The 26,651-nt window shown below is 43.0% G+C and overlaps 1 protein-coding gene across 1 annotated transcript; it reads left to right on the top strand.

Moving 5' to 3' along the window:
• Nucleotides 1–1,142: 1,142 nt before the first annotated feature.
• On the top strand, nucleotides 1,143–26,302 carry LOC111982319 (protein AF-17). Its single transcript, XM_070433806.1, has 19 exons — nucleotides 1,143–1,537; nucleotides 2,846–2,925; nucleotides 3,115–3,169; nucleotides 3,467–3,576; nucleotides 4,993–5,096; nucleotides 5,188–5,281; nucleotides 5,644–5,763; nucleotides 5,887–5,973; nucleotides 6,324–6,474; nucleotides 6,709–7,563; nucleotides 8,142–8,308; nucleotides 9,359–9,476; nucleotides 11,750–11,828; nucleotides 13,125–13,273; nucleotides 13,834–14,046; nucleotides 14,257–14,333; nucleotides 15,607–15,971; nucleotides 16,302–16,359; nucleotides 22,820–26,302. Exons 1-19 carry the CDS (start codon nucleotides 1,429–1,431, stop codon nucleotides 23,090–23,092), a joined length of 3,264 nt encoding a protein of 1,087 aa, XP_070289907.1. The 5' UTR covers nucleotides 1,143–1,428; the 3' UTR covers nucleotides 23,093–26,302.
• The last annotated feature ends 349 nt before the right edge of the window (nucleotides 26,303–26,651 follow it).

A 26,651-nucleotide genomic window follows, 5' to 3' on the forward strand; every position in this document is an offset into this window, starting at 1 on the left:
ATGTTGAGAAAARATATCCTCACTGGACCAAGGAGCAGAAGCTGAAATGTATTCACTGACTCACTCCTGGATTGAGCTGATGAAGCATACATGTTGTAGTACTGTATGCAACTACTAACCTATTGTGTTTATGCTTTTCATGGGCGTTGGCAGCCTACAATATGGGGGCTGGCAGCATCTCCTCATATGAGCAGGTGGACGCTAAAACCACTGGAGGGAATTATGCCAATGATGTTGTTGCCAGAGCTCAATATTTCAAAAAGCATGGCTATTAAAGTCTCACAGGCTGACTGGCAGTCTGTCATTCCAAGGAAAGAGAATTACATCCTTTGTTTTTGAGGTCTGCTATAAACTCCTGTTAAAACGTTGGATTACAATTTAATGTTATGTTCATAAACAATAGTTGTAATAGGCTATTACAGACATTCTTATATTGTATTGTATTTTGCACATGTTTATGCATTCATCTCTAAAATAGTTYGCTTCACTTTCTGAGAAAGATCATGTAATAAGTAATGTAAGGCTTTGCAGTCTAAGGTTTTACAACAACGCTTTACATTACATATCACACAAGTGCCTAATAAAACGCATTATTAKCCTACAATTGTATTTTGTTGACCTCTGATTAAGCAACCATCATTATGAGACTTTATAATGCCACTAGTACAACATACGTTACCTGATTCTGTTTTATGGACTATTGTTATGATAATACKTTTTAATATGCCTACATATTGGATATAGTTGTTATATAGTCTCTAAATACATCGGCAAAGTAGTTGACCTGGACTACATATTGTTGAATGATATTAACAGTTTCCCCAAACTATGTCTGGGTATTNGTTATATAGTCTCTAAATACATCGGCAAAGTAGTTGACCTGGACTACATATTGTTGAATGATATTAACAGTTTCCCCAAACTATGTCTGGGTATTCAATTTAGGCTAGCAGGCCTAGACATTTCTGTTTTGTCTGATCCCTAAAGATGGCGCTATGCATTTAAAGTGCTTTTATCCACAGTTCAAAGAGAAGAGGCATGCTTTTGTCTACACTTGTCATTACTGCTTTTCGACAGCAGGAGATTGGGCTGTTTTGTCATTATAATGTAGAACGGGAGCATATATGTTGTCATTGAGCATGGACAACTGAGGACATACAACTTCAAGGGATGGAAATATTGTCATCGTCACACAGTGAGATTATTCTGCAGATGTGGGCATGCGCACTGCATCGGTTCTACGGGGGACGGGAAGACATCACGGAAAAAACTCGCTGTACCCGAACCCCACGCTGAAATTCATTCTTGGTTGCAGTGTAGCACGACTACCGACTACCATGTTTGATACACTGTTGAAGTCAGGGACTACTTGACACCCTGGCGATTTAAGTCGCCGCAAAACCGTATAAAATACCGTATGGGAACAGTATGCGGGAAATGGTTGGAGGTTGCTGCGTGTGTTCCGATGAGCGAGGCTGGGCTGAAAATCCTCTTGTATACTGTGATGGGCACGGGTGCAGCGTCGCTGTTCACCAGGGTAACTAGCTTGCTATACTACAATGTAATTACGGTATTGGGGCAAGGATGGGGTGGTGCGTACCTACGTGGGTGCGTGTCTGTCTGTGTTTATGTGGGAGGGGGTGTTTTCCTTTAACACGCGTTGCCGTGGTGCGAGAGGGGACATATAACATTACATCGAGCCCTTATGGCGCCGACTATTGCGGTTTTGGTAGAATGGCTATTATTCGATACAAAGTTACGCATCGTTAGGAAGCATTTGCTACTACTGGAGCAGCAGACTTGCTGGCCTATCGGGCCTTGCGGATGAATTGTTTCCTCAACGATGCATCCACATTCTTTGTTGACATCTTTGTATCTCAGCMATGCARCAATGGATCCACTCAATGTGTCCATCAGTTTTGATTCGAATAAGAGCCATGAATTATGATTTAATGTGTACACCTTTACGGTTGTAAGGCTATAAGAGTTGTGCACACCGTCGCAGTATATCCCCCGTGGCTTTTATTTATTGTGCTANTTATGATTTAATGTGTACACCTTTACGGTTGTAAGGCTATAAGAGTTGTGCACACCGTCGCAGTATATCCCCCGTGGCTTTTATTTATTGTGCTATGTAGGAAACATCAATAACAATATCGTCTGTAGCCGACACAATCTGAGTTTACAAACTGTGATTCACCTCATGGTATTATAAATCAGCCTATGTCTTGCAAAGTAAAACCACTGTGGTTGCATCCAAACCATCACCACTTCTGAAAAAGGTGACCTACATCAATAGCCTATCAATATTGGGATCATCTCGGGAATATCTTTGACAAGAAATATATAAATCATTGTCACACTTAACTTTATGCCCTGGCTATGCCTTCTCTCAATTCAGTTGCCTTGTGGTAAGAGTGTCTGTCCTGAAAAGGTTGGGAGTTTGATTCCCGGCTGAGTCATACCAAAGACTGTAAAATGGGTCCTGCTGCATCTCTGCTTGGCACTCAGCATTAATGAGATAGATTGGGGGTAAAGCCCAGTGATAGACTAGCATCCTGTCCAGGGGGTGTACTTGTACATCAAGCTGCTTCACGCTACAGAAACAGGAGATTGGCTCTTGCTCCTATGAGTCGTTCTGGCTCGTACAAGGCTACTTACTCTATGCTTGCTCTCAACAGTAAAACTAAAATATTAATTAAAAGTTGAAGGTATACCAAGAAGTGAGTTAGTTACATAACTAATAAGTAATGGAACTTGTTTGTGTCTCATTCATTTGAGTGGTAGACTAAAGATTTGTCTGTATTTGTGTCTTTATTTATGTGTGTTTGTGTGTGTGTCACAGCGTGCTATGGTATTGTCCAGGTGCCCACTGGCCCGTGGTTCTGTCGAAAATGTGAGTCTCAGGAGAGAGCTGCCAGAGTGGTGAGTACATATATCCCATATATCAACATATTATCCGTATACTCCTTCAAATCAATGTAATGTACTGCATGTCTATCAATGTACAGCATATCCCCTGCCTGTTGTAGTAATAACACTGGTAGTAGAGTGTGCTATTGAAGCTACTGTGCGTAGTTGGTTATTGTGAGGTGTGCTCTCATTTCTCATCAGAGATGTGAGCTGTGCCCTCACAAAGATGGCGCCCTCAAGAGGACAGACAGTGGAGGTAATCTACTGGAGGCTGATTTCTTTCTTTTATTCTTCTCCTCCAGATACTTTTCCAACATTCAAATCCCCGCCATCGCTCCCAACAAGCTTATCCAGTCTTAGTCTTATATAACGAATATACTGGATGTATGTGCAGGGTGTTTGTTGTTAATGTGTGTGTATGCACGTAGGGGGTGGTTGCGTGCGTGTGTGTGTGTGTGTGTGTGTGTGTGTGTGTGTGTGTGTGTGTGTGTGTGTGTGTGCGTGCGCGCGCGTGCGTGTGTGTGTGTACTAATGTGAGCTGTTCTCTCTCCAGGCTGGGCCCATGTGGTTTGTGCACTCTATATTCCCGAGGTGCAGTTCGCCAACGTTCTCACCATGGAGCCTATCGTACTACAGTACGTCCCTCACGACAGATACATCAAGGTATTCTTCACTGTTCACTGTCAACTTTTGATAACCTTGTTTGTCTTTCGCGAAGGATGTTCTGACCGTCATTTGAAATGCATTTTTATTGGCCTGTAAAGATTGAATGACATTGGAGATATTGTTTCTTTAGCCAGAGTAAATGGTTGTCCATCTATGTGCCTATCTTCAAAATTCCACACAAACTATATTTTTGCACAGGCAAAGCTTTCATGAGATCATCCAGAGTTTTTCCTAAGCCCTCTCTTTCAAGTCCTCTCTGCAAGTTAGCCTTTAGTGTTGGCATCTGGACGGTCATGTGCCATGTATCCCGCCACCGTCTGCATGCTTTTAGGCCTAATGGTCTTGAGTGATCGCTAGTGTGGAAAAATCTATATTCAGCATATGCCCACCAGACAGATTTTTTGAATGAAAGCTTTTATATGATTGGATTACAGTTCTATTCGAGTCAATGGGAAGCTAGTAAGACTCTTGCTGCTGAACGATAGTGAGTGCTTGTCTTGTAGTGGTCTCGTGTTACCATGTCAGGGGCAGCTACAGTAAATCGCTTGCACTTCTCTGGTCTGGGTTGTCAGAGCCATTCATCCGGATTTGCTGCCCTGCATTCTTAGAGAGCGTTTGAGTGGACAATGGGTCGTGTCCCAAATAGTACACTATCCCAAATGGGCCCTGGTCAAAAGTGACTTTGCTACACAGAGAATAGGGTGCCTTTTGGGACGCAGACAATGAGTGAAGGCTCAATAAGCCCACCACCTTCCCCCCTCCTTTACAGTAGCTCCAGATGCCGTTCCTCTGTTTCCCGTTGGCTCACAAGGGGAGAGGAGGGGTAGATGAAGGGAAGGAGGGTGTAGATGAAGGGAAGGAGGGGTAGAAGAGAAGAAAGGTAAGGAGCCCGCTGTTCTTTTGTCCAGCACCTGTTGCTAGGCAGACAGCCAGCCCCCTCTGTCTGGGTTTAATAGCCGTAGGGAGCGAGGTGTGAAGAGGGGGGGGGGGGGGTAGAATGTTTCATAACAGGCTGCTATCAATGACAGGCTAGGGTTGGACTCTGGCACTGGTGAGGCCATACAGTTGAACAGTATCACACTGACAGTGTCCCAAATGGAACCCTATTCTCTATGTCGTGCACTACTTTGGTCAAAGTAGTGCGCTCTACAGGGAATGGATGCCATTTGGCATAGATACACCTACAGACATCTAGATTTGGGTCGTTCCACCAATTAGGTACCCTTTGAGTAGTCTTCACTTTTTATTTAATGCGAATAAAGCACTCATTTCATGGAACGACCCGATTCCCTTCCATAGCTAAGTCTGCCCGTTAGACTGTGAGTGATTTCAGGTGGACATGACATCTGACGTTGATAAGAGGAGATATGTTCTGGTTCCTTCTTGTTCATCTTTCTCCTCCCCTCTCTCTAGACGTGTTATATCTGTGAGGACCATGGGCGAGAGAGCAAGGCTGCTTGTGGCGCCTGCATGACGTGCAACCACCAGGGCTGTCGACAAGCCTTCCACGTCACCTGGTGAGTGGTCTGTGTGTGTGTGTGTGTGTGTAGGTGTGTGTGTGTGTGTGTGTGTCCTCTCCCATCTGTCTGACTGTCTGACCCTGTGCAGTGCTCAGATGGCTGGCCTGCTGTGTGAGGAGGAGGGCCCTGAGGCTGACAACGTCAAGTACTGTGGCTACTGCAAGCACCACTACATCAAGATGGTAAGAGACTGGCAAATGTATCCAAGTCTGTTTTCAACTTTCTAGGAGATCTCCAATTCGTCTTTATTAAAATGGAATGAAATATGGAAATGTTTTCTAAGAGTGTAGTGTAATAAGAAGACTTTGGAAAGGACTTACAACTTCCTCTTGGATTTGTAACGTCCATTCACGTACTGCATTGAGGAAGGCAAGGAGACATAGCTTTTCAAGCCGGCATGGAGAAATAGCTTCTTCCCCCTAGTTGCCCCTGTAGCTCTAGATATTGCCTGTTTAGCTATTGCCCTTATAGCTGTACTTGCCCCTGTGACCGTTACGGTTGGCAGCAGTGTGACTCTCTGCCTCTCTTCTGTGGGGTCCTGTAGCAGAGGAAGATGCGCTCCAGTGGAGAGAACACAGAACGCAGCTCCTTCGGCCACTCCAGGGGGCGCTCCACGTCCCCCGCCCAGGACAAACACGGGTCCCACCACCACAGGCTCAGGAAGGTGAGTGTCTGTGTATTGTGTGTACGTACCGAACGTGCATTTGACTATTGCCTGGTGTGGCTTGTATTGGTGTATTTGCATGAATGCTCAAATCCTCAGCCTCTCCCTTTTGGTTTCATTCAGAGTCACAAGGACAAGGTGAGGCTAAAGGAGCGGCATAAAAAGTCCTCTGATGGTCTGGGGTCCTCACTGACCAGCAGCATGGACAAGGTGAAGCCAACCCCAATATTTACACCCCTAAATGCCCTCAGTCTCTAACCTCTCTTAACTCTCTCTTTCTCTCTCTATCTAGATTTCCCCACATCCACCAATCCTCTTCCTTCATTGTTCTCGTATAACCATTTGGTTTCCTAAATAGTTTGAACTATTGTGTATTTCTAAATGGACACATTTGAGAAAATGGTTTTATTCCGGTGAGGTCCTTGGTTGAACTCTCTAACAGGACCGTCTCACAATACTTTCTAACGAGCGTAAATGGCTTTAATCTATGACATCAAACCGCTTCTCAATCTAATGACACATTTATCCCCCCCCGTGACCTCTCTGTGTTGTTGATTTAGTTGTCGTCGGGTCACCACAGCAACAAGGACAGCGAGGGGAATTCGAAGAGGTTGAGCTCTCACGGCCAGCTGGGACATCGCAGTAAGAAGACAGGAAGCATTGGCAAGAGCTGCTCCTCTTCCTCTTGCTCCTCCAGTCCCTTCAACACTGGTACAAAGCTAATCCTTTATGGGCCAACTAACCGGCCATTTTGTGTCCAAGCAACTTCTCAGTCAGTTCTGTTTGTGAATAACCAACTCTCTAGTGCAGAACTCTTTGTTTTGGTATAACTTCACTGTGTTTAGTCTGAACGTGTGTTTTATAATGGTTTAGGTATAACTGCACCGTATATTGTTGTCTGGTTATTGTGCTGTGTTTAGGAATAACTATGGTGTGTATTCCCAGGTGGCGGCTCCCAAGACTTCCTCCCGTTCTCCTCTACCTCTCGTTTGGAGCGCGACCCCGACCGAGGAGCGGACGAGCACGGCGCCGAGGAGCCCCGGGACGAGCGGACCAGACGGACAGCGCCTGAGGAAGATGACGAGGAAGAGGAGGAGGAAAAGGAAGAAGAGAAAGAAGAGGAGGAGGAATTAGACAATAGTAAATACCACAACAAGGCCTCTCTGCAGCCCCCGGCCCTGACCCCGGTTGACGGACCTCACGGAGGGTCGTCGCAGGGTCCCGAGAGGTCAGAGGGCGAGGCCAACTCTTTCGAGACCAAGGTCACCATCTCCACCTTCGGCTCCATCATGCGCATCACTTCCTCCTCGGGTGGGCTAGGCGGCGGCAGCAGCAAGCTCCGCAAAATCACTTCCTCCTCCTCGGGGGACTACAAGCTTTCCAAGTCGCTTCTCAAGTCCCCGCACCTAGCCACGCCCCCTATACTGGAGGAGGCCAACCTAGAGGAGGACAAGGCCACGCCCCCACCACCGCTGCCAACACACCGGGAGAGGAGGCACCGTGGCAACAAGAAGAGCCGGCACGGACCGGGGCGCCCGCGGGGGAGCAAGAACCGGGAGCGGACGGAGAGGCGAGAGGAGGAGTACCGTCAGCACCATCACCACACGGCTCCTGCTCCACCTCCTTCCCTAACCTCCTCCTCCACCTCGTCCTCCTCGCTCTTCCCCAGCTCCTCCTCCCTCCCCCACACAGCGTACTCCTCCACCCTGCCCACCTCCTCCCTCTCCTCCTCCCCCTTCCCCTCCACTTCCTCTAGCGTCAGTTTCTCCACAGGCCGCGGCAATACGCTGCTCGGCTCCGGTGAGTCTCTCACCAGATCCGTCTGAGTGGGCGTAGTCTCTGTGTGGTAGCCCTCTAGCTTCCTGTGTGCACTTGCATGTGAAAATAATACACAGCATTTCTATGTATTGTGGCTGTGGATGATGAACGTACACATTATAAGTATGTGTATTTAGAAGCAAGATACCTCGTTTAGAAAATGGCGGCCAGATTTAAGCTTGTACATATTTGCACGACAGAGAAAGAAAAGGATGAAGAAGTGTAACAGATTGAGTAAAAATAAGAGGAAAGAACCCTTGTATGTGTAAAGCTTTTTGCTTGTGACTTTTTGAGCAGAACTAGAAGTGCAGACTTTACCCGTACGTAGTAAATCTTAGGTAGTTAGTGATCTGTGCGTCGTAAAGAGATTTGTTAGATTGTGGTTTTGTGTGTAGTGTCAACAGAGAGAGCATGTGCGTCAATGGCAGGGTTGACTTCCTGCTTTTGCTCTACTCTGACAAGATATGACCTCAACAGTTTTAGGTGTGCGGTTGTGTGTGTGTGTGTTCTATAAATTAATTGCATTTATGAATTAAGTCTGACATTACTCTCTTGGTTAGGAATCCACACCGGTCACAAGGACCCTCTGTCTTTGAGTGGGGGTGTCTGTAACACCCCTCTGTCGTTGGGCGGAGGCATATGTAGCACCGCTCTCTCATCAGGACTCCTGCCATCTCACGTCTCCACGCTGTCACTTCAACCAGTCAACTCTGCCCTCAACACACAGGTACTCCAGAAATCAACGTCATGTCTGCGTTAGAGCCTTACCCATACCCGCGACGTTCAGGCCCTACCCTACCCAGGCCCGATTGCTTCTGCCAAATTTAAGGCCCGGCCCTGGCCAAAACCAGAAATAACTTCCTGCGTTAGTCAATCCATTAGCTGCTCCTCTCTGTCCGTCACGAGCGCCCTGCTCTTTGAGTCTGTGAGTATCCATGGCAACGGCTCCGCTTGGGCTACTCTGCTCAATGAAGAGACATGAGAGAGCAGTTAGCTGTTGGATACTTTTCGTCACTCGAAACTCTGTGAAATAATCTCTCCTGTCTTATATTTAATGAGGTTGAAACACTTGTGACGTCATGTTGCGAGCTTAGCCAGATATGACTGTACTGTGCAGCAGAGCACGAGCAAATGGCTCAGCTTCAACATTTTTGTGATCAATTCAGTGATACCCGGGCCCTGCCCGTACCCTAGTTATTGATGAAAAAACAGGCCCCACCCGGCCCTAACCCCATGTATAATGTCAGAGCCGGTCGAGCTCGGGTCAGGTAGCAGAGCTTTCGTCTCCTTTCCTAATTGCACACTATTACCCATATACAGATGTATGATCTTCATTTGAGCCAGTTTGCTACAGCAGAAAAACGATCCCGCTTCTGCAGGAAATATGAATTATTATGTGGATTTTAATTCATGGACACTTTTGTAGGGGTTGATACATTTTTTCATAAAGGAGTCTGACATTTCAAGGTGGAAAATACAAACTTCGGGCGCCTTTTTAAACCTCAAATACACTACAAGTTAAAAATGTCCTGCATTGCAGGAAAGTTCTCCTGCAACAGGGTGATCAAATTAAGATCCTACGTCTGTAGTGCACTACTTTTGAGGGCCCTGGTCAAAGTAGTGCACTATGCAGGGGATATATAGTTCCATTTGAAACGCAGCCCATGACTGAGCTTATCAACGATATCACGTTACAACTAAAATAGTCTCCCACATGTATTCAGTTGCCAGGTAAATGAGATCCTAACTTTGTTCTGTGTGTGTTAAACCCTCGTAGGTGGACCCATGTTCCAGCTCTTCCTACAGCCTCAGCTCCTCTCAGCCGTTTGGCAGGGTCCTTTCTACTGCCCGTAGTACACTGCCCTCACTACTGAGCCAAGCCCAGACCTCACTTCAAGGTAACACACACACACTCGTTAGTGAGATACTTATGTTTGCTATGAAGCTACATAGGGGAGAGTGGGGTAAATTGAGACAAAGGGGTAAGTTGAGCCACCCTTGTTTCTAGGAAACCATACACAAAAAGTAATAATTTTACCAAATATTTACGGAAGAGGTCTTCATTTCAGTCTGTGACGGAAGAAATCACATGGGAAAAGTGGTTAGCAAGTTAGGTAAAAATACATTTAAGTCAAACTAATTGATTGTGTCAGAGGTTTCATGATGCTTGTATCTGAACCAAAGTAGATCATTTTAAGATTGTTCTTTACATCAGTTGGGGTCTCTATAAGCTACAATATGAGGTCCTAAACCAGCAGGAAAGTGCATCATTGTGTGTGTGGGATAATATAGTCCAAATGTTTCCATGGGGTAAGTTGAGCCAATGGTCATGGGGTAAGTTGAGCCAATGGTCATGGAGTAAGTTGAGCCAATGGTCATGGGGTAAGTTGAGCCAATGGTCATGGGGTAAGTTGAGCCAATGGTCATGGGGTAGTTAGCCAATGTCATTAATTGAGCCAATTGCATGGGTAAGTATACCAATTCGATGGGTAAAGTTGACCACATGTCAGATAAAGTTGAGCCCCAATGTCATGGGAAGTGAGCAATGTTCATGGTGAATTACCAATGTCATGGGTGGTAAGTGAGCCAATGCATGGTAAGTGACCATATCATGGGAGTAAGTTGAGCCAATGTCATGGGTAAGTTGAGCCAATGGTCATGGGTAAGTTGAGCCAATGGTCAGGGTAAGTTGAGCCAATGGTCATGGGTAAGTTTGACCAATGGTCAGGAGTAAGTGTTTACCAAGGTCATGGGTAAGTTGAGCCAATGGTCATGGGGTAAGTTGACCAATCGAGTTGAGCCAATGTCATGGAGTAAGTTGAGCCAATATGGGGAAGTTACCAATGTCATGGGTAAGTTGAGCCAATGGTCATGGGGTAAGTTGAGCCAATGGTCATGGGTAAGTTGAGCCAATGCTTAGCCAATGTCATGGAGTAAGTTGAGCCAATGGTCATGGAGTAAGTTGACCAATGTCATGGTAAGTTAGCCATGTTGAGCCAATGTCATGGGGTAAGTTGAGCCAATGGTTACCAATGGTCATGGAGTAAGTTGACCAATTGGTTAGCCAATGGTCATGGGGTAAGTGCATGTAGCCAATGTCATGGTAAGTTGAGCAATGCTCATGGGGTAAGTTGAGCCAATGGTCAGGGTAAGTTGAGCCAATGGTTGAGCCAATGCGTCAGGATAAGTAGTACAATGTCATGGGGTAAGTTGAGCCAATGTCAGGGCTTAAGTTGAGCCAATGGTTAGCCAAGTTCATGGGAATTGAGCCAATGTTACAGCATTGTCATGGAGTAAGTGAGCCAATGTTGAGCCAATGTCATGTTAAGTTGAAGCCAATGGTTGAGCCAATGGTCATGGTGGTAAGTTTACAATGTCTATGGTAAGTGCAGCCAATGTTCCAAATTCAGGGTAAGTTGAGCCAATGGTTAGCCAATGGCATGGGGTAAGTTGAGCCAATGGTTGAGCCAATGGTCATGAATGGAGCATGTGACCAATGGTCATGATAAGTGAGCCAATGGTTGACCCATGGTCATGGGTAAGTTGAGCCAATGGTTGAGCCAATGTCATGAGTAATTGAGCCATATGTTGAGCCAATGGTCATGGGGTAAGTTGAAGCCAATAGGTCATGGGTAAGTTGACCAATGGTCATGGGGGTAAGTTGAGCCAATGGTCATGGGGTTAAGTTGAGCCAATGGTTGAGCCAATGGTCATGGCGTAAGTTTGAGCCAATGGTTGATCCAATGCAAGTTGAAGCAAAATTGAAGGTTTCTTCCCAGGCAGAAAAAATCAAGGTGTTATCTCAGGGATATGAGGGAACAACAGGGCCTTAAGTGTCAAGTCTCTGTTAAAAGATGCTTAAAATATTAAAAGACAAAAAGCGATTGTTTTGAATTGTGTTTGGAAATGAAAAGAAACATGGTTTTAAAAAGAGTAGTGGTAATATTTAATTTAGTACAGAAATGTGTATGCGGCTTTAACTTACCCTCCCACAGCTCAGCTAAGTTGTGCCAAGAGACCACTTTTTTTGGACAAGCTATGTTTTCCAAACAGAAAGACATACTGTATTTCCTTGACAGAGTGATGCTGAATGTAAAAACGGCTCAACTTACCCCAGTCTCCCCTACTGTAGCTACCTGGGTAGTTTATCAGGATTGCTCTCTCTCCTCTCAGAGTCCAGATGACGACTGTCGCTTCCCATGTCACGACAACTCGCCACGAGAGAGCCTCCTCACAGTAAGTGTTCTGTATGACTCACTCTCACTGTTATCAACACTGTTCTCTCTCCACTGTCACTATCAACACTGTTCCCTCACTGTCACTATCAACACTGTCCCCACTTCACTAACAACACTGTTTCCTCTCATGTCACTATCAACACTGTTCCCTCACTGTCACTATCAACACTGTTCTCTCTCACTGTCACTATCAACATTTCCCTCACTGTCACTATCAACACTGTACTCTCTCACTGTCACTATCAACACTGTTCCCTCACTGTCACTATCAACACTGTTCCCTCACTGTCACATCAAACTGTCTCTCTCACTGTCACTATCAACACTGTCCCTCACTGTCACTATCAACACTGTTCCCTCACTGTCAATATCAACACTGTTCTCTCTCACTGTCACTATCAACACTGTTCCCTCACTGTCACTATCAACACTGTACTCTCTCACTGTCACTATCAACACTGTCCCTCACTTTCACTATCAACACTGTTCTCTCTCACTGTCACTATCAACACTGTTCCCTCACTGTCACTATATTAACACTGTTCTCTCTCACTGTCAATATCAAACTCGACTCTCTCACTGTCACTATCAATACTGTTTCCTCCACTGTCACTATCAACACTGTTCTCTCTCACTGTCACTATTCAACGCTGTTTCTCTCTCACTGTCACTATCAACACACGTTTCTCCTCTCACTTCACTATCAACACTGTTCTCTCTCACTGTCACTATTACACTGTTCCTTTCACTGTCACGATCAGACTATTATTCTCTCTCACTGTTCACTATCAATACTTATCTCTCTCACTGTCATGATCATACTATTCTCTCTCACTGTCACTATCAATATATCTATTCTCTCTCACTGTCTCATCACATCACGATCAAGTACATATTCTCTCTCACTGTCACATTCAATACTATTATCTCTCACTTCAACGATCATACTATTCTCTCTCACTTTCACATATCAATACTATCTTCTCTCACTGTCACTATCAATACTATTCTCTCACTTCATGATCGTACTATCTCCTCACTGTCATCTGATCAGTACTATTCTCTCTTACTGTCACTATCAATACTATTTCTCTCTCACTGTCATGATCAGTACTATTCTCTCTTACTGTCACTATCAATACTATTCTCTCTCACTGTCATGATCAGTACTATTCTCTCATACTGTCACTTTTACTTTTGTATACTTTATTATTCTGTCTCTTGTGTACCAATGTTATTCCATTTCAATCTGTCTCTGTTCTCTGTAGCCATATCCCCGTTCATTTACCACTGTTATTCTCTCAGGTCTCCTATGAGCTGTCTGCCTCTACTGTTTGACCAGAGGGAGGGTGTGGGCCCTGGGGTCAGAGGTCGTCCTGAAAACGTCCCTCCATCCAGCTCCCACATAGAGCTCCTCCTGGAGAAGCATGGCAACGGAGAGATGGGTGCCAACAGTAAGTACACGGGGATGCTTTGTGGCAGTCTATAATATATCTTCATTCACTGAGGATTTGTCTTTTTGGGGCGATGTGTCTGCCTTTATGACACAGTCTGTCATACACACCCGGTGTCAAATGTATTTTTGGACTCTTTTGAAGAGGAAGTGGATTCTTATCAACCCGTGTCAGTCTGATACACTTGCTTTCAGAGCCTTTAAAATGCGCTGTGCTGTTCAGCGATGATCATTAGTGTTTCACGGCCCGTAGTGGCAGGTAGCCTAGTGGTTAGAGCGTTGGGCCAGTAACTGAAAGGTTGCAAGTTCAAATCCCCGAGCTGACCAGGTAATCTGTCGTTCTGCCCCTGAACAAGGCAGTTAACCCACTGTTCCTAGGCTGTCATTGTAGATAAGAATTTGTTCTTAACTGACTTGCCTAGTTTAAAAAATATATTTTAAATAAAATGGCTTAGTATGGAAACTGTAACAAAAAACACATTTGACTCTAATATAGTGTTCTACTCTCACTTTCTTCCCCCCTCTCCCATCTCCCTCCCCCTTTCCGTCTCTCTCCTCCAGTTGTAGAGATGCTCCAGTCCCTCCACTCGCTGCAGCAGGAGAACCAGCGTCTCCAGGACCAGATTCTCAGCCTGACGGCCAAGAAGGAGCGGCTGCAGCTGCTCAACGTGGAGCTGGCCTGTCCCTTCCCCCCGCAGGTCCACCACTCCCACCACTCCGCCCAGGGCCTAGTGCCCACCACCACCCACATCAGCTTCCTCTCCTCCGCACACGGTCAGATTCAGGAAACCCTCCTCTCAGAAGCTTCCCATCCTCCTTCCCTCATTCGTTGTTAGTTTGCTAGTCTGGAAAGAGTGTCACCATCCCCAAACACGAACCTTGTTTTTGTCATTATATTCTAGACAGTTGTGTGTTGTGTTTTTGTAGTTGGTTCCCTGTCCCTGTATCTATATCCCTGTGTGTGTACCTCTCTTGTCCCTATAGACCCCCTCAGCACCAATAAGAGTCACCTGTCTAAAAGCTGCTTCCTGAATGACACCTCCTTCATCATCTCATCCGAGGTGAGAACCCCTTTGTGCCCAACATACCTTACTTAGTACCGGCCAACACCTGAACCCACTGTGTAGTTAGTTATCCAATACTCTTGCCCTTTATCCCAAACTGTAGCGTTAAAGGTGACATCTGAGTTTCGTTTCCAATCAAAGGTGCTGCCTCTACTTGTTTGTGCATTGAGTAGCAACGGTCATCTAAAATTGTTAAAAATATAACAGAACGACAATGGATGAAGATACTCATCTTAATGGCACGGACGAATAATGAGTTTAGGGATTTTGGTAGGAATTCAGGTATTCGATTTATTGTAAAATTTCACCTTTTTTATTAGAATGCACTCATATATAAATGTTCTTATTGTATTGGGTATTTTTGGGGGTGTTTTGTGTTAAAATAAAGACAATTCTATATGTGTCGTTTGTATAAATACAGCAGGTTTTATTTGCATATACGAATAAATTAACATAAAGGGGTGGCACAGGGCTGCAACCCCCAAACACTACCTCTGTCCACCCTACCTGCACTCACCTGCGCTGACTTAACTGCCCCATTAATTACTGTTCTCACGTCCCCTTGCATAATTCAACAAGTGTGTCAATAGCAGGATACCCTCAGAGTAAAAATCAACACGCTTGGCTCTAGATTACACCTACAGTATCTAAACATACTTTACATTTGCGAGATCAGACATAATATCACTATAATCCGAGTCTTCATTTTCGGAAGATGCTTTCATTTCAGAGCCTCTAATTTGTAAACATTTCAACTGTATTAAATTATTACTTTTTCAAATTCCGCAAAAAAATGAACGCCCATTAAAATAAAGTTATCCTTCTTGTGATGGAAGTGTCAAGATGGTGCGTTAAATCCCTAACGAAGCTTTAGCGTTTTTTACAGAATCAATGTAAAGACAATGTATTCCATTGAGCCCATTTTAGCCATTACCAGAGTGTGCTTGACAGGTCATTACGAACGTTTCCACGGTCGTAACGTTAACGGGGGAAAATGACAGGCACAAGCAAGAGTATGAAAGAGTCACAGGAGTAAAATGAAAGCAATTAATCCACCGAAATTTAAGTGACAAGTGAATTTTCACCCCTCAAACACAGGAAATAGATGGGTGAAAAAGACAGATCCTCAGGTGGGCGGGGCATGCGTGTTATTACATTGAGGGAATGTTAATATATGAAATATGGGGAAATGAAACTCACAGATTTCACCTTTAAATGAACCATAACTGTCCTATTAGTTTTACCCTGTGTTTTTCTCTTCCGACTCTAGGAGCTCCACTCTGGTAGTCCCTCCCGCAGTAGCTCCTCCCTCTCCTTCCAGAGCACTCCGCCCCCACAGCAGAGTCCTGCCTCCTTCGGCCAGCCCTTGCTGAACGGGCTGGGTGGGCGGGGTTTGACTGACAGCCTGGGGGGCCTCAGTCAGGCCAGCAGTTCCATGGTGGGCGGGCTCATGGCCTCCCTAGCAGGAAGTCCCCAGCTGAACATGAACGGCGTGCTGGGCAGCCTGAACGGGGTGATCCAGTCACCTGTCCAGAACGGCCCCCAGCCCACCCTGCCGGCCCTGCGGCCCCAGCCTCCTCCTTTGGGCCCCCAGGCACTGGCACAGGGCCTGCAGCTCCCCAAGAGCATGAGTCCGTGAGTACCTCCTCTCTGTCTGATCACCAGAAAAGTATAATGGTTGGTGATAGTGTTGGTTGATTGTTTTGTGAGGATGTTGTTTGTTGATTGCTGTTGATCAGTTGTTGTTGTTGTGATAGCCACGGCCATTCTTTTTGTGACCGTGATACATTTTTATATAGTCTGACACTGACAGACAGTTGATTTCTTGTTGTGACTGGCTGTGCTGACTGATTCTGGTCTAGACTGTTACTGTAAATGATTTGTGTTGTGACTAATGGGTTGGTAAGTGTTGTTTGGACTGGAAGTGTCCCATGATGAGTAATATTTAACATGGTTGTGTTTCAGGTCTTCCCTCCTGTCTGAACAGCAGAAGCAGCTCCTTCTCCAGCAGCACTTCACTCCAGTAATGACTCTACCAGGCCTTACAAACACACTCAGACATGCAAACACTTGCAGTACATGCTCTTGATGTTTGGTAACGCGATACAACACAACCATGATGATAAGATGGGGTCGTCATAAGAAGTTAAAATAAAACTGAAACCGTATTAATGGATGAATTTTCAGGACCGAAATAAGAGATACAGTTGAAGTCGGAAGTTTACATACACTTAGGTTGGAGTCATTAAAACTCGTTTTTTCAACCACTCCACAAAATTCTTGTTAACAAACTATAGTTTTGGCAAGTCGGTTAGGACATCTTCTTTGTGCATGACACAAGTAATTTTCCCAACAATTGTTTACAGGCAGATTATTTCACTTATAATTCACTGTATCATAATTCCAGTGGGTCAGAAGTTTACATACACTAAGTTGACTGTGCCTTTAAACAGCTTGGAAAATTCCAGAAAATTATGTCATGGCTTTAGAAGCTTCTGATAGGCTAACTGACATAATTTGAGTCAATTGGAGGTGTACCTGTGGATGTATTTCAAGGCCTACCTTCATACACAGTGTCTCTTTGCTTGACATCATGGGAAAATCAATCTGTCTCCTAGAGATGAACGTACTTTGGTGCGAAAAGTGCAAATCAATCCCAGAACAACAGCAAAGGACCTTGTGAAGATGCTGGAGGAAACAGGTACAAAAGTATCTGTATCCACAGTAAAACGAGTCCTATATCGGCATAACCTGAAAGGCCGCTCAGCAAGGAAGATGCCACTGCTCCAAAACTGCCATAAAAGCCAGACTACAGTTTGCAACTGCACATGGGGACAAAGATTGTACTTTTTGGAGAAATGTCCTCTGGTCTGATGWAACAAAAATAGAACTGTTTGGCCATAATGGCCATCGTTATGTTTGGAGGAAAAAGTGGGAAGCTTGCAAGCCGAAGAACACAATCCCAACCGTGAAGCAACCGTGAAGCATCATGTTGTGGGGGTGCTTTGCTGCGGGAGGGACTGGTGCACTTCACAAAATAGATGGCATCATGAGTGAGGAAAATAATGTGGATATATTGAAGCAACATCTCAAGACATCAGTCAGGAAGTTAAAGCTTGGTCGCAAATGGGTCTTCCAAATGGACAACGACACCAAACAAACTTCCAAAGTTGTGGCAAAATGGCTTAAGGACAACAACGTCAAGGTATTATAGTGGCCATCACAAAGCCCTGACCTCAATCCAATAGAAGATTTGTGGGCAGAACTGAAAAAAACATGTGCGAGCAAGGAGGCCTACAAACCTGACTCAGTTACACCAGCTCTGTCAGGAGGAATGGGCCAAAATTCATCCATCTTATTGTGGGAACCTTGTGGAAGGCTACCTGAAACGTTTGACCCAAGTTAAACAATTTAAAGGCAATGCTATCAAATACTAATTGAGTGTATGTAAACTTCTGACCCAGTGGGAATGTGATGAAAGAAATAAAAGCTGAAATAAATCATTCTCTCTACTATTATTCTGACATTTCACACTCTTAAAATAAAGTGGTGATCCTAACTGACCTAAGACAGGGAATTTTTACTAGGATTAAATGTCAGGAATTGTGAAAAACTGAGTTTAAATGTATTTGGCTATGGTGTGTGTAAACTTCCGACTTCAACTGTACATGATTAAAATATAGCTGTAAGCAGCAATGAACGGGGTTCACAGGATGACAAAAAGGACACAAGATCACTCGATCATGTAGGAACTATCTTCCTTTATGTGCAATCATGATTCTAAATACAACATCTGGAGTGAATCTGACATGTGGTTCATGAGATGATTTTGAGCATTAGTGTTACATATGCAAAGAATTAGTTATTAATAGTTTCCTTGTTTTTTTAATATATTACCAAATTCAGTGTGGTTTGTCTTAGGGATGTCTATGATAGTGATGACAAGTTTCAAGTTGATAGGCCACTGTGGATTGGATTTACAGTGTTTTAAATGGACGTGTAATATCATATTTTTTATTTGGAGCTAGGCTTGTTAGGGGGCGGCTGCAGGCTGGAGCTGTATAGGTTGAGGTTGGATAGGATGAGTCTGGAGGTGAGGTGGCAGAGGTGATTGGTAGGGGGCGGCTGCAGCCATGGAATGGCAGCCCACTGCTGGTGGTTCAGGTGTTGCATGAGCTTGATCAGGTGTAGCTCATGCCAGCGCTGGGAGCTGCGTTTGTGTATTGTTTTGGACTGGAATTTGTGCTAGAAGGTGCCATCTGAAACCTCAGCTTCTCCAAAATTACTCCATGATTCTCGACAGTTGTCTTTAAAGCTTGCATCATAGCCAGGAGCTGTTCGATTTGGATTGTCCTGACCTATGATGGACGAGGTCATGAGTTGTCCGGTTATGAGGGTTGGACCTGGATGAGGGTTGAACTTTGAAGTCTCCCTCTTGTTCCTCCTTAGATTCTTTGTACTTCTGTGCAGGGGTGAAAGTGGAATTATTTTCTTCCCGGTACAGGACGTCCTGTAGTGCATTTTTTTTTTAAATAACATATAGAATCCCTATTAATTCAATAGGATCTCTGTGGGCCTAGTTGTAAAGAATTGTAATTGAACTTTTAAAATGTATGACCTTTAATTTGGTATTTTATTAGCATCCCCATTAGCTGTTGCTAAAGCAGTAGCTAGCCTTCCCGTTGTCCACGCCAAACATGAAGTAATACAGTAGATTAATAAACAAGGACAGAATGTCAATTTATTGTGGTATAAACACAACCAGTCATGATGTTTTCATCTGATTGTCAAATAATCACTTCAAAGGGCTCCGGTACTTGCCTACCCGCGCACGTTCATCCACTTGCAACATATTCCCAGCCTCCAAATAAATGGTGAATGGAAAGAGACATCTGTTACACAAAATACCAAAAAGTGTAATGACATTTGGCGATTGTCGTTAGGACAGAATTTATGCGTCCACTGCTGTCCGCGCACGTCTCGGTGTCAGCCGCTCATCTCTGCCTTGTCAAAATGTCAGGGTTTTCGTCAAACCACATCGCATTTGAAGCACATGCTATATGATCCGTTTTCAAGTCCATTTGCTACTTTTTCATGCCTCTGACTTGCGGTAATGATAAAAAAGTGATGTAATAGCCTACAGTTCTTTTGACATTTTGTTCAAATTATTTTTACAGGCTCATGTTTTACCAATAAGGCGTACCCCCCACCATTTCGTTTTCCCGGGACGCCGTATCTGTCACGTTCCTGACCTGTTTTCTGTTGTTTTGTATGTGTTAGTCGGTCAGGGCGTGAGTGTGGGTGGGCATTTCTATGTTATGTGTTTCTATGTTGGTTTAATGTGCCTGATATGGTTCTCAATTAGAGGCAGGTGTTTGACGTTCCTCTGATTGAGAACCATATTTAAGGTAGGCTGTTCTCACTGTTTGTTTGTGGGTGATTGTCGCTGTGTCTGTGTTGATTGCACCACACGGTACTGTCTCGTCTAGTTCATTCATTTCGTTCGTTCTTTCCTTCCTGTTCGTGCGTTCATTGTTTTTTATGTTCACAAGTTCAGGTCTGTTTAACGTCGTTTGTTGTTTTGTAGTTTATGCAAGTGTTCTTCGTGTTCGTCTTCTTTAAATAAATCATTATGTCTACATACCTCGCTGCGTGTTGGTCCGACCCATGCTCCTCCTCGTCTGAGGAGGAGAACGAATATGCCTCGTTACAGTACTTGTCCGTACCACCTTACTTTCACTCCTGGCAGTGTGTTTTTGGGAATGGCTTCTGCGCCTCTGGTTGTTCCATATAGCAAAGGTGGACTGAAGGAGGTTTCGACTGGTTCAGGGTTCAAGATGCCCCTATGGCGCATCGATAAGGCGGCAGAAAAATAAGGAGCTGAAGCAGGTATCCAAATGGGGGGGGGGGGCGTTATTTGCACACACACGACACAGGAGCACATGGGGGAAGGTTGCAGGGTTAGGTTGTGGTTTACTAGGGAAATACAAGAGGGTGATATATACACGTTAAAATACAAGCATGACTGACAAGTGCAGAAGGGATAAATAAATAACTGAAATGCATCTCACATACCGGACTGACAGGAAATTGTATTAAGTCATTTGGCAGCAGTATATAAACTTTAACATCAACTAAAAAGGATCTTAATATTAACATTTATACATCCTCAATAATATAAAGTACTCACTTGTCAGTCATGCACAACATGGACAGGAAAACATAAGATGGCCACCCCATGCATTCACCAACAAGAATAAGAAAGACTGGAGGGAGAAACTGCTGCTTAAATAGTCAAGGGTGCTAATGAGCAGAGTGGAGCAGGTGAGGTGAGTGGCAAGCGAGGGGCGTGGCCAGAGTAGAGGGGAAACCTGGTTTCTGCCATGAGCCTTTGTAACAACTATAGTTTGACCATCTTTGAATGCATCAATGATATTTTCTCAAACTCTTTAGGGACTATTGTCCAAAACCAAATTTGGAATGAATCTGACTTTTAGTCCATGAGAATAAATGTTTTTATGACAATTTTAAGCATTAGCGTAGTCAAAAAGGGAATTGTTAATAGTTTCCATATTGTTTTAAGATATCAATGCCAAACTTATGGTTCTTCATGGTAATGTCTTTGATGACCTAAAACGTTTCAAGTTGATATGCCATTGAGAAGTGGATTTACAAGGGATTTCAATTGACATGTAAAATTGATTTCCTGATTTATCAAAAACTTAGCCATCTCTTAACCAATCCCTTAGCTTTTCTCAAATTAAGTTAAAAGATGGGTCTACATACCAAATTGATATTGGATTTATGGTTCATGAGAATAAGTTTTTCAAAAATTTCCAAGATTGATGAAAATCTGTCCTGACGGACATTATGGGTCTTTGAGGCAAATTTGTTCAGCATGAGGAAAGACACCTACATTGCCTTCAGAGAGTATTCATACCCCTTGATTTATTCCACATTTTGTTGTATTACAGCCTGAATTCAAAATGTATTAAATATTTGTTTTTTTCACTCATCTACACACAATACCCCATAATGATGAAGTGAAAACATGTTTTTGGACATGTTTGCAAATGTATTGAAAATGAAATACAGAAATATCTCATTTACATAAGTATTCACACCCCTGAGTCAATACATGTTAGAATCACCTTTGGCAGCGATTATAGCTGTGAGTCTTTCTGGGTAAGTCTCTAAGAGCTTTGCACACCTGGATTGTACAATAGTTGCACATTATTATTTTAAAGCCAATTTAAGTCAAAACTGTAACTAGGCAACTCAGGAACATTCAATGTCATCTTGGTAACCAACTCCAGTATATATTTGGCCTTGTGTTTTAGGTTATCCAGCTGAAAGGTCAATTTGTCTCACAGTTTCTGTTGGAAAGCAGACTGGTACTCAGTGATGTGTTGGATTTGCCAAAACATAATGCTTTGTATTCAAGACATAAAGTTAATTTCTTTTCAGTTTTACTTTAGTGTCTTAGTGCAAACAGGATGCATGTTTTGGAATATGTTTACTCTGTACAGGCTTTCTTCTTTTCCCTGTGCGGTTTCCTTTCTCTCCGGCAACTGAGTTAGGAAGGACGCCTGTATCTTTGTAGTGACAGGGTGTATTGATACACCATCCAAAGTGTAATTAATATCTTCACCATACTCAAAGGGATATTCAATGTCTGTTTTTTGGGGGGGGCTCATCTACCAATAGGTGGCACTTCTTTGCCAAGCATTGGAAAATCTCCCTAGTGTTTGTGGTGTTTGAAATTCACTGCTCAACTGAGGGACCTTACAAATAGTTGTATGTGTGGGGTACAGAGATGAGGTAGTCCTTCAAAAATCATCATAAACACTATTATTAGTCCATGTAATGTATTATGTGACTTGTTGAGCAACTTTTTACTACTGAACTTATATAGGCTTAACAAAGGGGGTTAAATACTTGACTCAAGACATTTCAGCGTTTCATTTTTAATTAATTTGTAAACATTTCTTAAAACATAATTCCACTTCCACATTGTGGGGTATTGTGTGACACAAAATTTAATAAATTGTAAATTTGGGCTGTAACACAACAAAATGTTGAAAAAGTCAAGGGGTGGGAATACTTACTGAAGGAACTGTACATACAAACTTTCAAGTCTCTAGGTCAAACAGGGCGGTGGATATGACAGTTTAAGTGAGACTGCTTATAACAGTGTCACCTATAGTCCAATCAGTGCCATTCTTTTTGCTCAAGTTATTCATGGCCTCTAGTTTCTCTGTTCCAAATGATTAAAAACGTTACCAATCTGATTGACTGTTAAACCCTGATTATTCAATGAGTGTGACCATGGCCAGGTTTATTTTGGTCCCAAAAAATAAATGGAGAAAAAAAACAGTATATGCTGCAGTCTTTTTTTGGCCCAGCACCGGTAGATTCATTTTGGATGAGCATATCACTACCCATTTTCAAGTCCCTTATCTCTTGGGCTGTGTGTGTCTCAGGAGCAGCAGTTGGTGGTCTATCAGATGCTGCAGCAGCAGCGGCAGAGGGAGCTACAGCGCCTCACACTGACCGGGGCCCTCACCTCCACCCCCACTGCCCAGTCCCCCAACCTGGGGGCCTCGCCCCTGCAGGGTGGCCAGGGAAACCCCCTCTTCAGCCTGCAGGAGAATGCACTTCACAAGTCCGGGGTGAGTGCCGATATGCAGTTGTTCGAGACTCTTTATTTGAATAGGCCATTGTATATGTCAATTCTTGATCAACTGAAGCTTTAAAGAATAAACTTCTTTCTAGGAGGTTGACTTGCTTTGTAATGCTGTCAAACCTGAGGATATAATGTGGATAAATGTATGTGTGGGCCAAACATCTAAACTCACAGGTCAGTTTTAAATGTGTTTAATTTCAGGGGGTGGGAGAGAAGGGCGGAGACAAGAATGGCTGATATGTTATCTTCGTGTCTGAACTGTTGCGGCTATAACAGCAGCTATAACAGGGGAAAGGAAAGTAATCAAGCTGTTCCATCAGAAACTAATGTCACCTTTAATCTCCATCTGAAAGACTCTTGAACTCTTTGTCTTCTATCATCTCTATCTTTCCCCCTCTTTTATGAATGTATAATGGGATCGATTTAAACGGTTATGTTTTATTTTTTATGCATTGAATTACTTTTATTTGAGGATGTTCTTTTCTTCTAGGTCTGTATGTGTGTAGGCAGCTTTCAGAGAGCATGAATACAGTGGTCTGTAATTGAATTGCACTAATCTGTTAACTAGACCAATTGGGTTCGCTCTTGTAGCAAGAGCCAGAGATTCTGGTGTCCTGACGGTAAATGTGGAGAGTATTGGGGTCCAGCATAGAAATTGGACTCTGGTGATCAATTCCAAATCAACCCCTAGCCGCTACTCTCAAGGCACTTCCTGAGATCTGAAATGATTAGATGGGCGTAAACAATATGATGACTATTCCACCTAGCCAATCAGAAGACAAGGTAAATCAATGACCTTATAACTTTAAACCTATCCAATCCTTTTAGATCTACTGGAGTGCCTATGGGTAGGGCTAAGTGTCGACTTGGAATTTGGGTGTGAGTGTTTTGGGCCAAAGTGTCCTTAGGCCATAACTTTACTGAAGCACTGACCCTCCACTTAAGCAATTATACCCCTGTGGAACCAATGTATCCCTCCAAACATCCTTGTTGAGGACAATCTGTCTGACACCTCTCTAAACATCAACTGTCTTCCTCAAGGTCTGTCTTCCTTTCGTTGTCTTCCCTCCCATATATTGTACAACTATGATATTCCTATTTTATCCTATTAAATGTCACAGCTACAGGCTGGCATCAAATGATCTGGGGACTGGCATCGACTGTGTAGAGTGCAAACTATGCCTCAGTCCACCCGTGAGAATTTAGAGAGAATGTATGATGTTCAATATGTGTGCCGCTGCCAAGATTAATCAAACGAAACCAAACATTTGAAAATTGTCCCAAGTAAATATGTAAGAAATTCATATTTTTGTTTCCTCAACCCATGTGTACTCTGCTGATATAGAACCCAATAAGGGACATTTGGATACTTGGAACTGATAAGTTAGTGATTGATTATTTTGCACTCTATCCTGAAGTGTTAGTGTTTTCTTATTTGTTTCTGTTGTACATATTGTTCTGTTGATGCCCGGAAAACTAGTTGTTCTTTTAGCAATACTGTATAGTTGTCAATGCCTTAAAATAACGCTAGAATTACTGAGGAAAATTAACTGACACTTAACAGCCAAAAGGCAGCTTCTTTTGTCTTATTCATTTCTTAATCTAGTTTTTGTTCTGGTTACAATTACCGTTATTTCAGATTTAGGCGAAAGCACTCTTTTCAATCTTACCATTTATACTATTGATAGGCAACGGTGATCATGTCAACAATTGTAAAATGAAAATATGTTTATCGGTAGGTCTCAAATCATCTGTAATTGTGTCTTAAGATGCTGCTCGTTGTTCTGTTTCTTAGAAGAACTAACAAGCAACATCCCATGTTAGATGGTATCACTTTACTTGGTCGTAAGATCTATAAAAGGCTGTCATAGTAATGACATAGCAGTCATGGTATTTGTGACTATGTTCTTATACAATTGTGACTCAAACTCTTATTGGTTTCATCAGGTCAGTGTTGATTCAATTGTCATCAGGTGACTTCATCTGTTATGATACGACTGCCTATGACATGTGTTACGTCATTCTAATAACACTACTATGTACAGGATGTCTTACTACTGAGATCATGATGTCAAGTTAGAAATGTTAGCATTCAGAACACATAGGCAACTCGGGAACTCTGATATGTAATTTTTTTTTTTTTTTACTGCCTGCTGCATCTACTTTCTTGTGTGGCACATAATAACAGGTCCTTCTGTGCTGGGATCAAGCTAATCTATTAACATTGCCCATTCTCCCAGGTCTTTTAACTCACTGTTCGACTGGAATAATATTTTTCCTTTGTGGTGTTCGTTACTCATCTTATTTGATCATTTCCTCATTTAGCTAAGGTCAAAGATCATTTCCAAATGTGTGTTAGTTTTCTGTTTGCAACCTCGATATTGACCTCCCGTACATGTGATATCGGTAAGTATTAGATCTGTTCTGTTTTTGTTGTTAGTTGTCAGTGAGGAACTTTCAAGCGACTATGTTAGTTGGCAAAATACTGTAGCAACAAGACTATAGGAGAATGTTAACGTTGATAACACATGAGCCTATTCCTCCATATTGACAGGACTTCCAAAGGAGGTCTGCGGTTGAACAAGTACGTCCTTATGAGTTGTTGTACGATTAAGGTAAAAATCTAGGAAAGAACATGTCGAAGAGGTTGTTTTGACTGAAAGAGTACCGCGAAGGAATCTTGAAAGGGAATCTTTCCCATGTTGCACTGGGGCGATTTGGCCCAATAAATGTACATCTTTTTTTTTATATATATATACTTTTGTTGTTTTTTTATTGTTTGAGTGCAAATTGTATACTTAAATGTGTTTGTGTATAGACACATTCATTTTCTAAGCTTTGAAGTTTGGGTAACCAAGATAATCCATGGTATTATGTACGTATGCTGTTATGTGTATCTGTTATGTATTACATCATATTTAAGCACCTCTCTCAATGAAGTTTGATGAAAATGGAACTAACTTCTTGGGACATAAAATGCATGAAATGCAGTTAAGTCTCGCAAATCAGTAGCTAAATACCAAGTTTGACTACACATAGTTTTTAAATGCATTGTTCTCAAAAAATGTTTTATGAATTTTAAATTGAGCACTGCATTTAATAAAAGACAAGCATTGTTGTCAATGTACAGTGTATTTGTTTGAAAGAATTAATCAACAATGAATTTGCCAATATTCAGATTTAATGCCCTGTAAAGTATTTTGATATTTTTGTGTAAAAATTAAAAAGGCGACAATTAAGACGACTGAACTTTTACTGTCAATAAATGTATTTTACTGAGTTGATTTGCATGTTGTCTTGGTTTCAAAGCTTTATTAACAGACTGAAGCATTGTGTGCATCACTTACTTGAAGCAGCCTCTCATAATGCCTTCATGAACCAGTCATAACAGTGTTATGAACAGTCATAACAGTGAAAGAGAGCGGTTCTCCAGTTGGGCTGGTCTGTGACTCACTGCTACATTTTCCAGTCAGAGGAATAAGGCAACCTCACAGAGAGTTGCAGACAATAGAAAACGTTATTTCTAGAGGACATACGTAGGAGATGGATATGGTTCTGAGTAATAGCAAAAGAGCAATTATAATATTGACTGTATAAGGCAGGGATCTCAAACATAAGGCCTGAGGGGG

The sequence above is a fragment of the Salvelinus sp. IW2-2015 genome, linkage group LG21, assembly GCF_002910315.2.
Source record: "Salvelinus sp. IW2-2015 linkage group LG21, ASM291031v2, whole genome shotgun sequence".
NCBI classification, from domain to species: Eukaryota; Metazoa; Chordata; class Actinopteri; order Salmoniformes; family Salmonidae; genus Salvelinus; species Salvelinus sp. IW2-2015.

Excerpts from the sequence above, each read along its gene's own strand:
- LOC111982319 (XM_070433806.1), top strand. The coding sequence starts at position 1,429 with ATGCGGGAAATGGTTGGAGGTTGCTGCGTGTGTTCCGATGAGCGAGGC. Across the intron at positions 9,477-11,749 it reads CCAAGCCCAGACCTCACTTC|CTCAGAGTCCAGATGACGAC; the intron begins AAGGTAACACAC and ends GCTCTCTCTCCT. Across the intron at positions 15,972-16,301 it reads CTCCCCAAGAGCATGAGTCC|GTCTTCCCTCCTGTCTGAAC; the intron begins GTGAGTACCTCC and ends GTTGTGTTTCAG.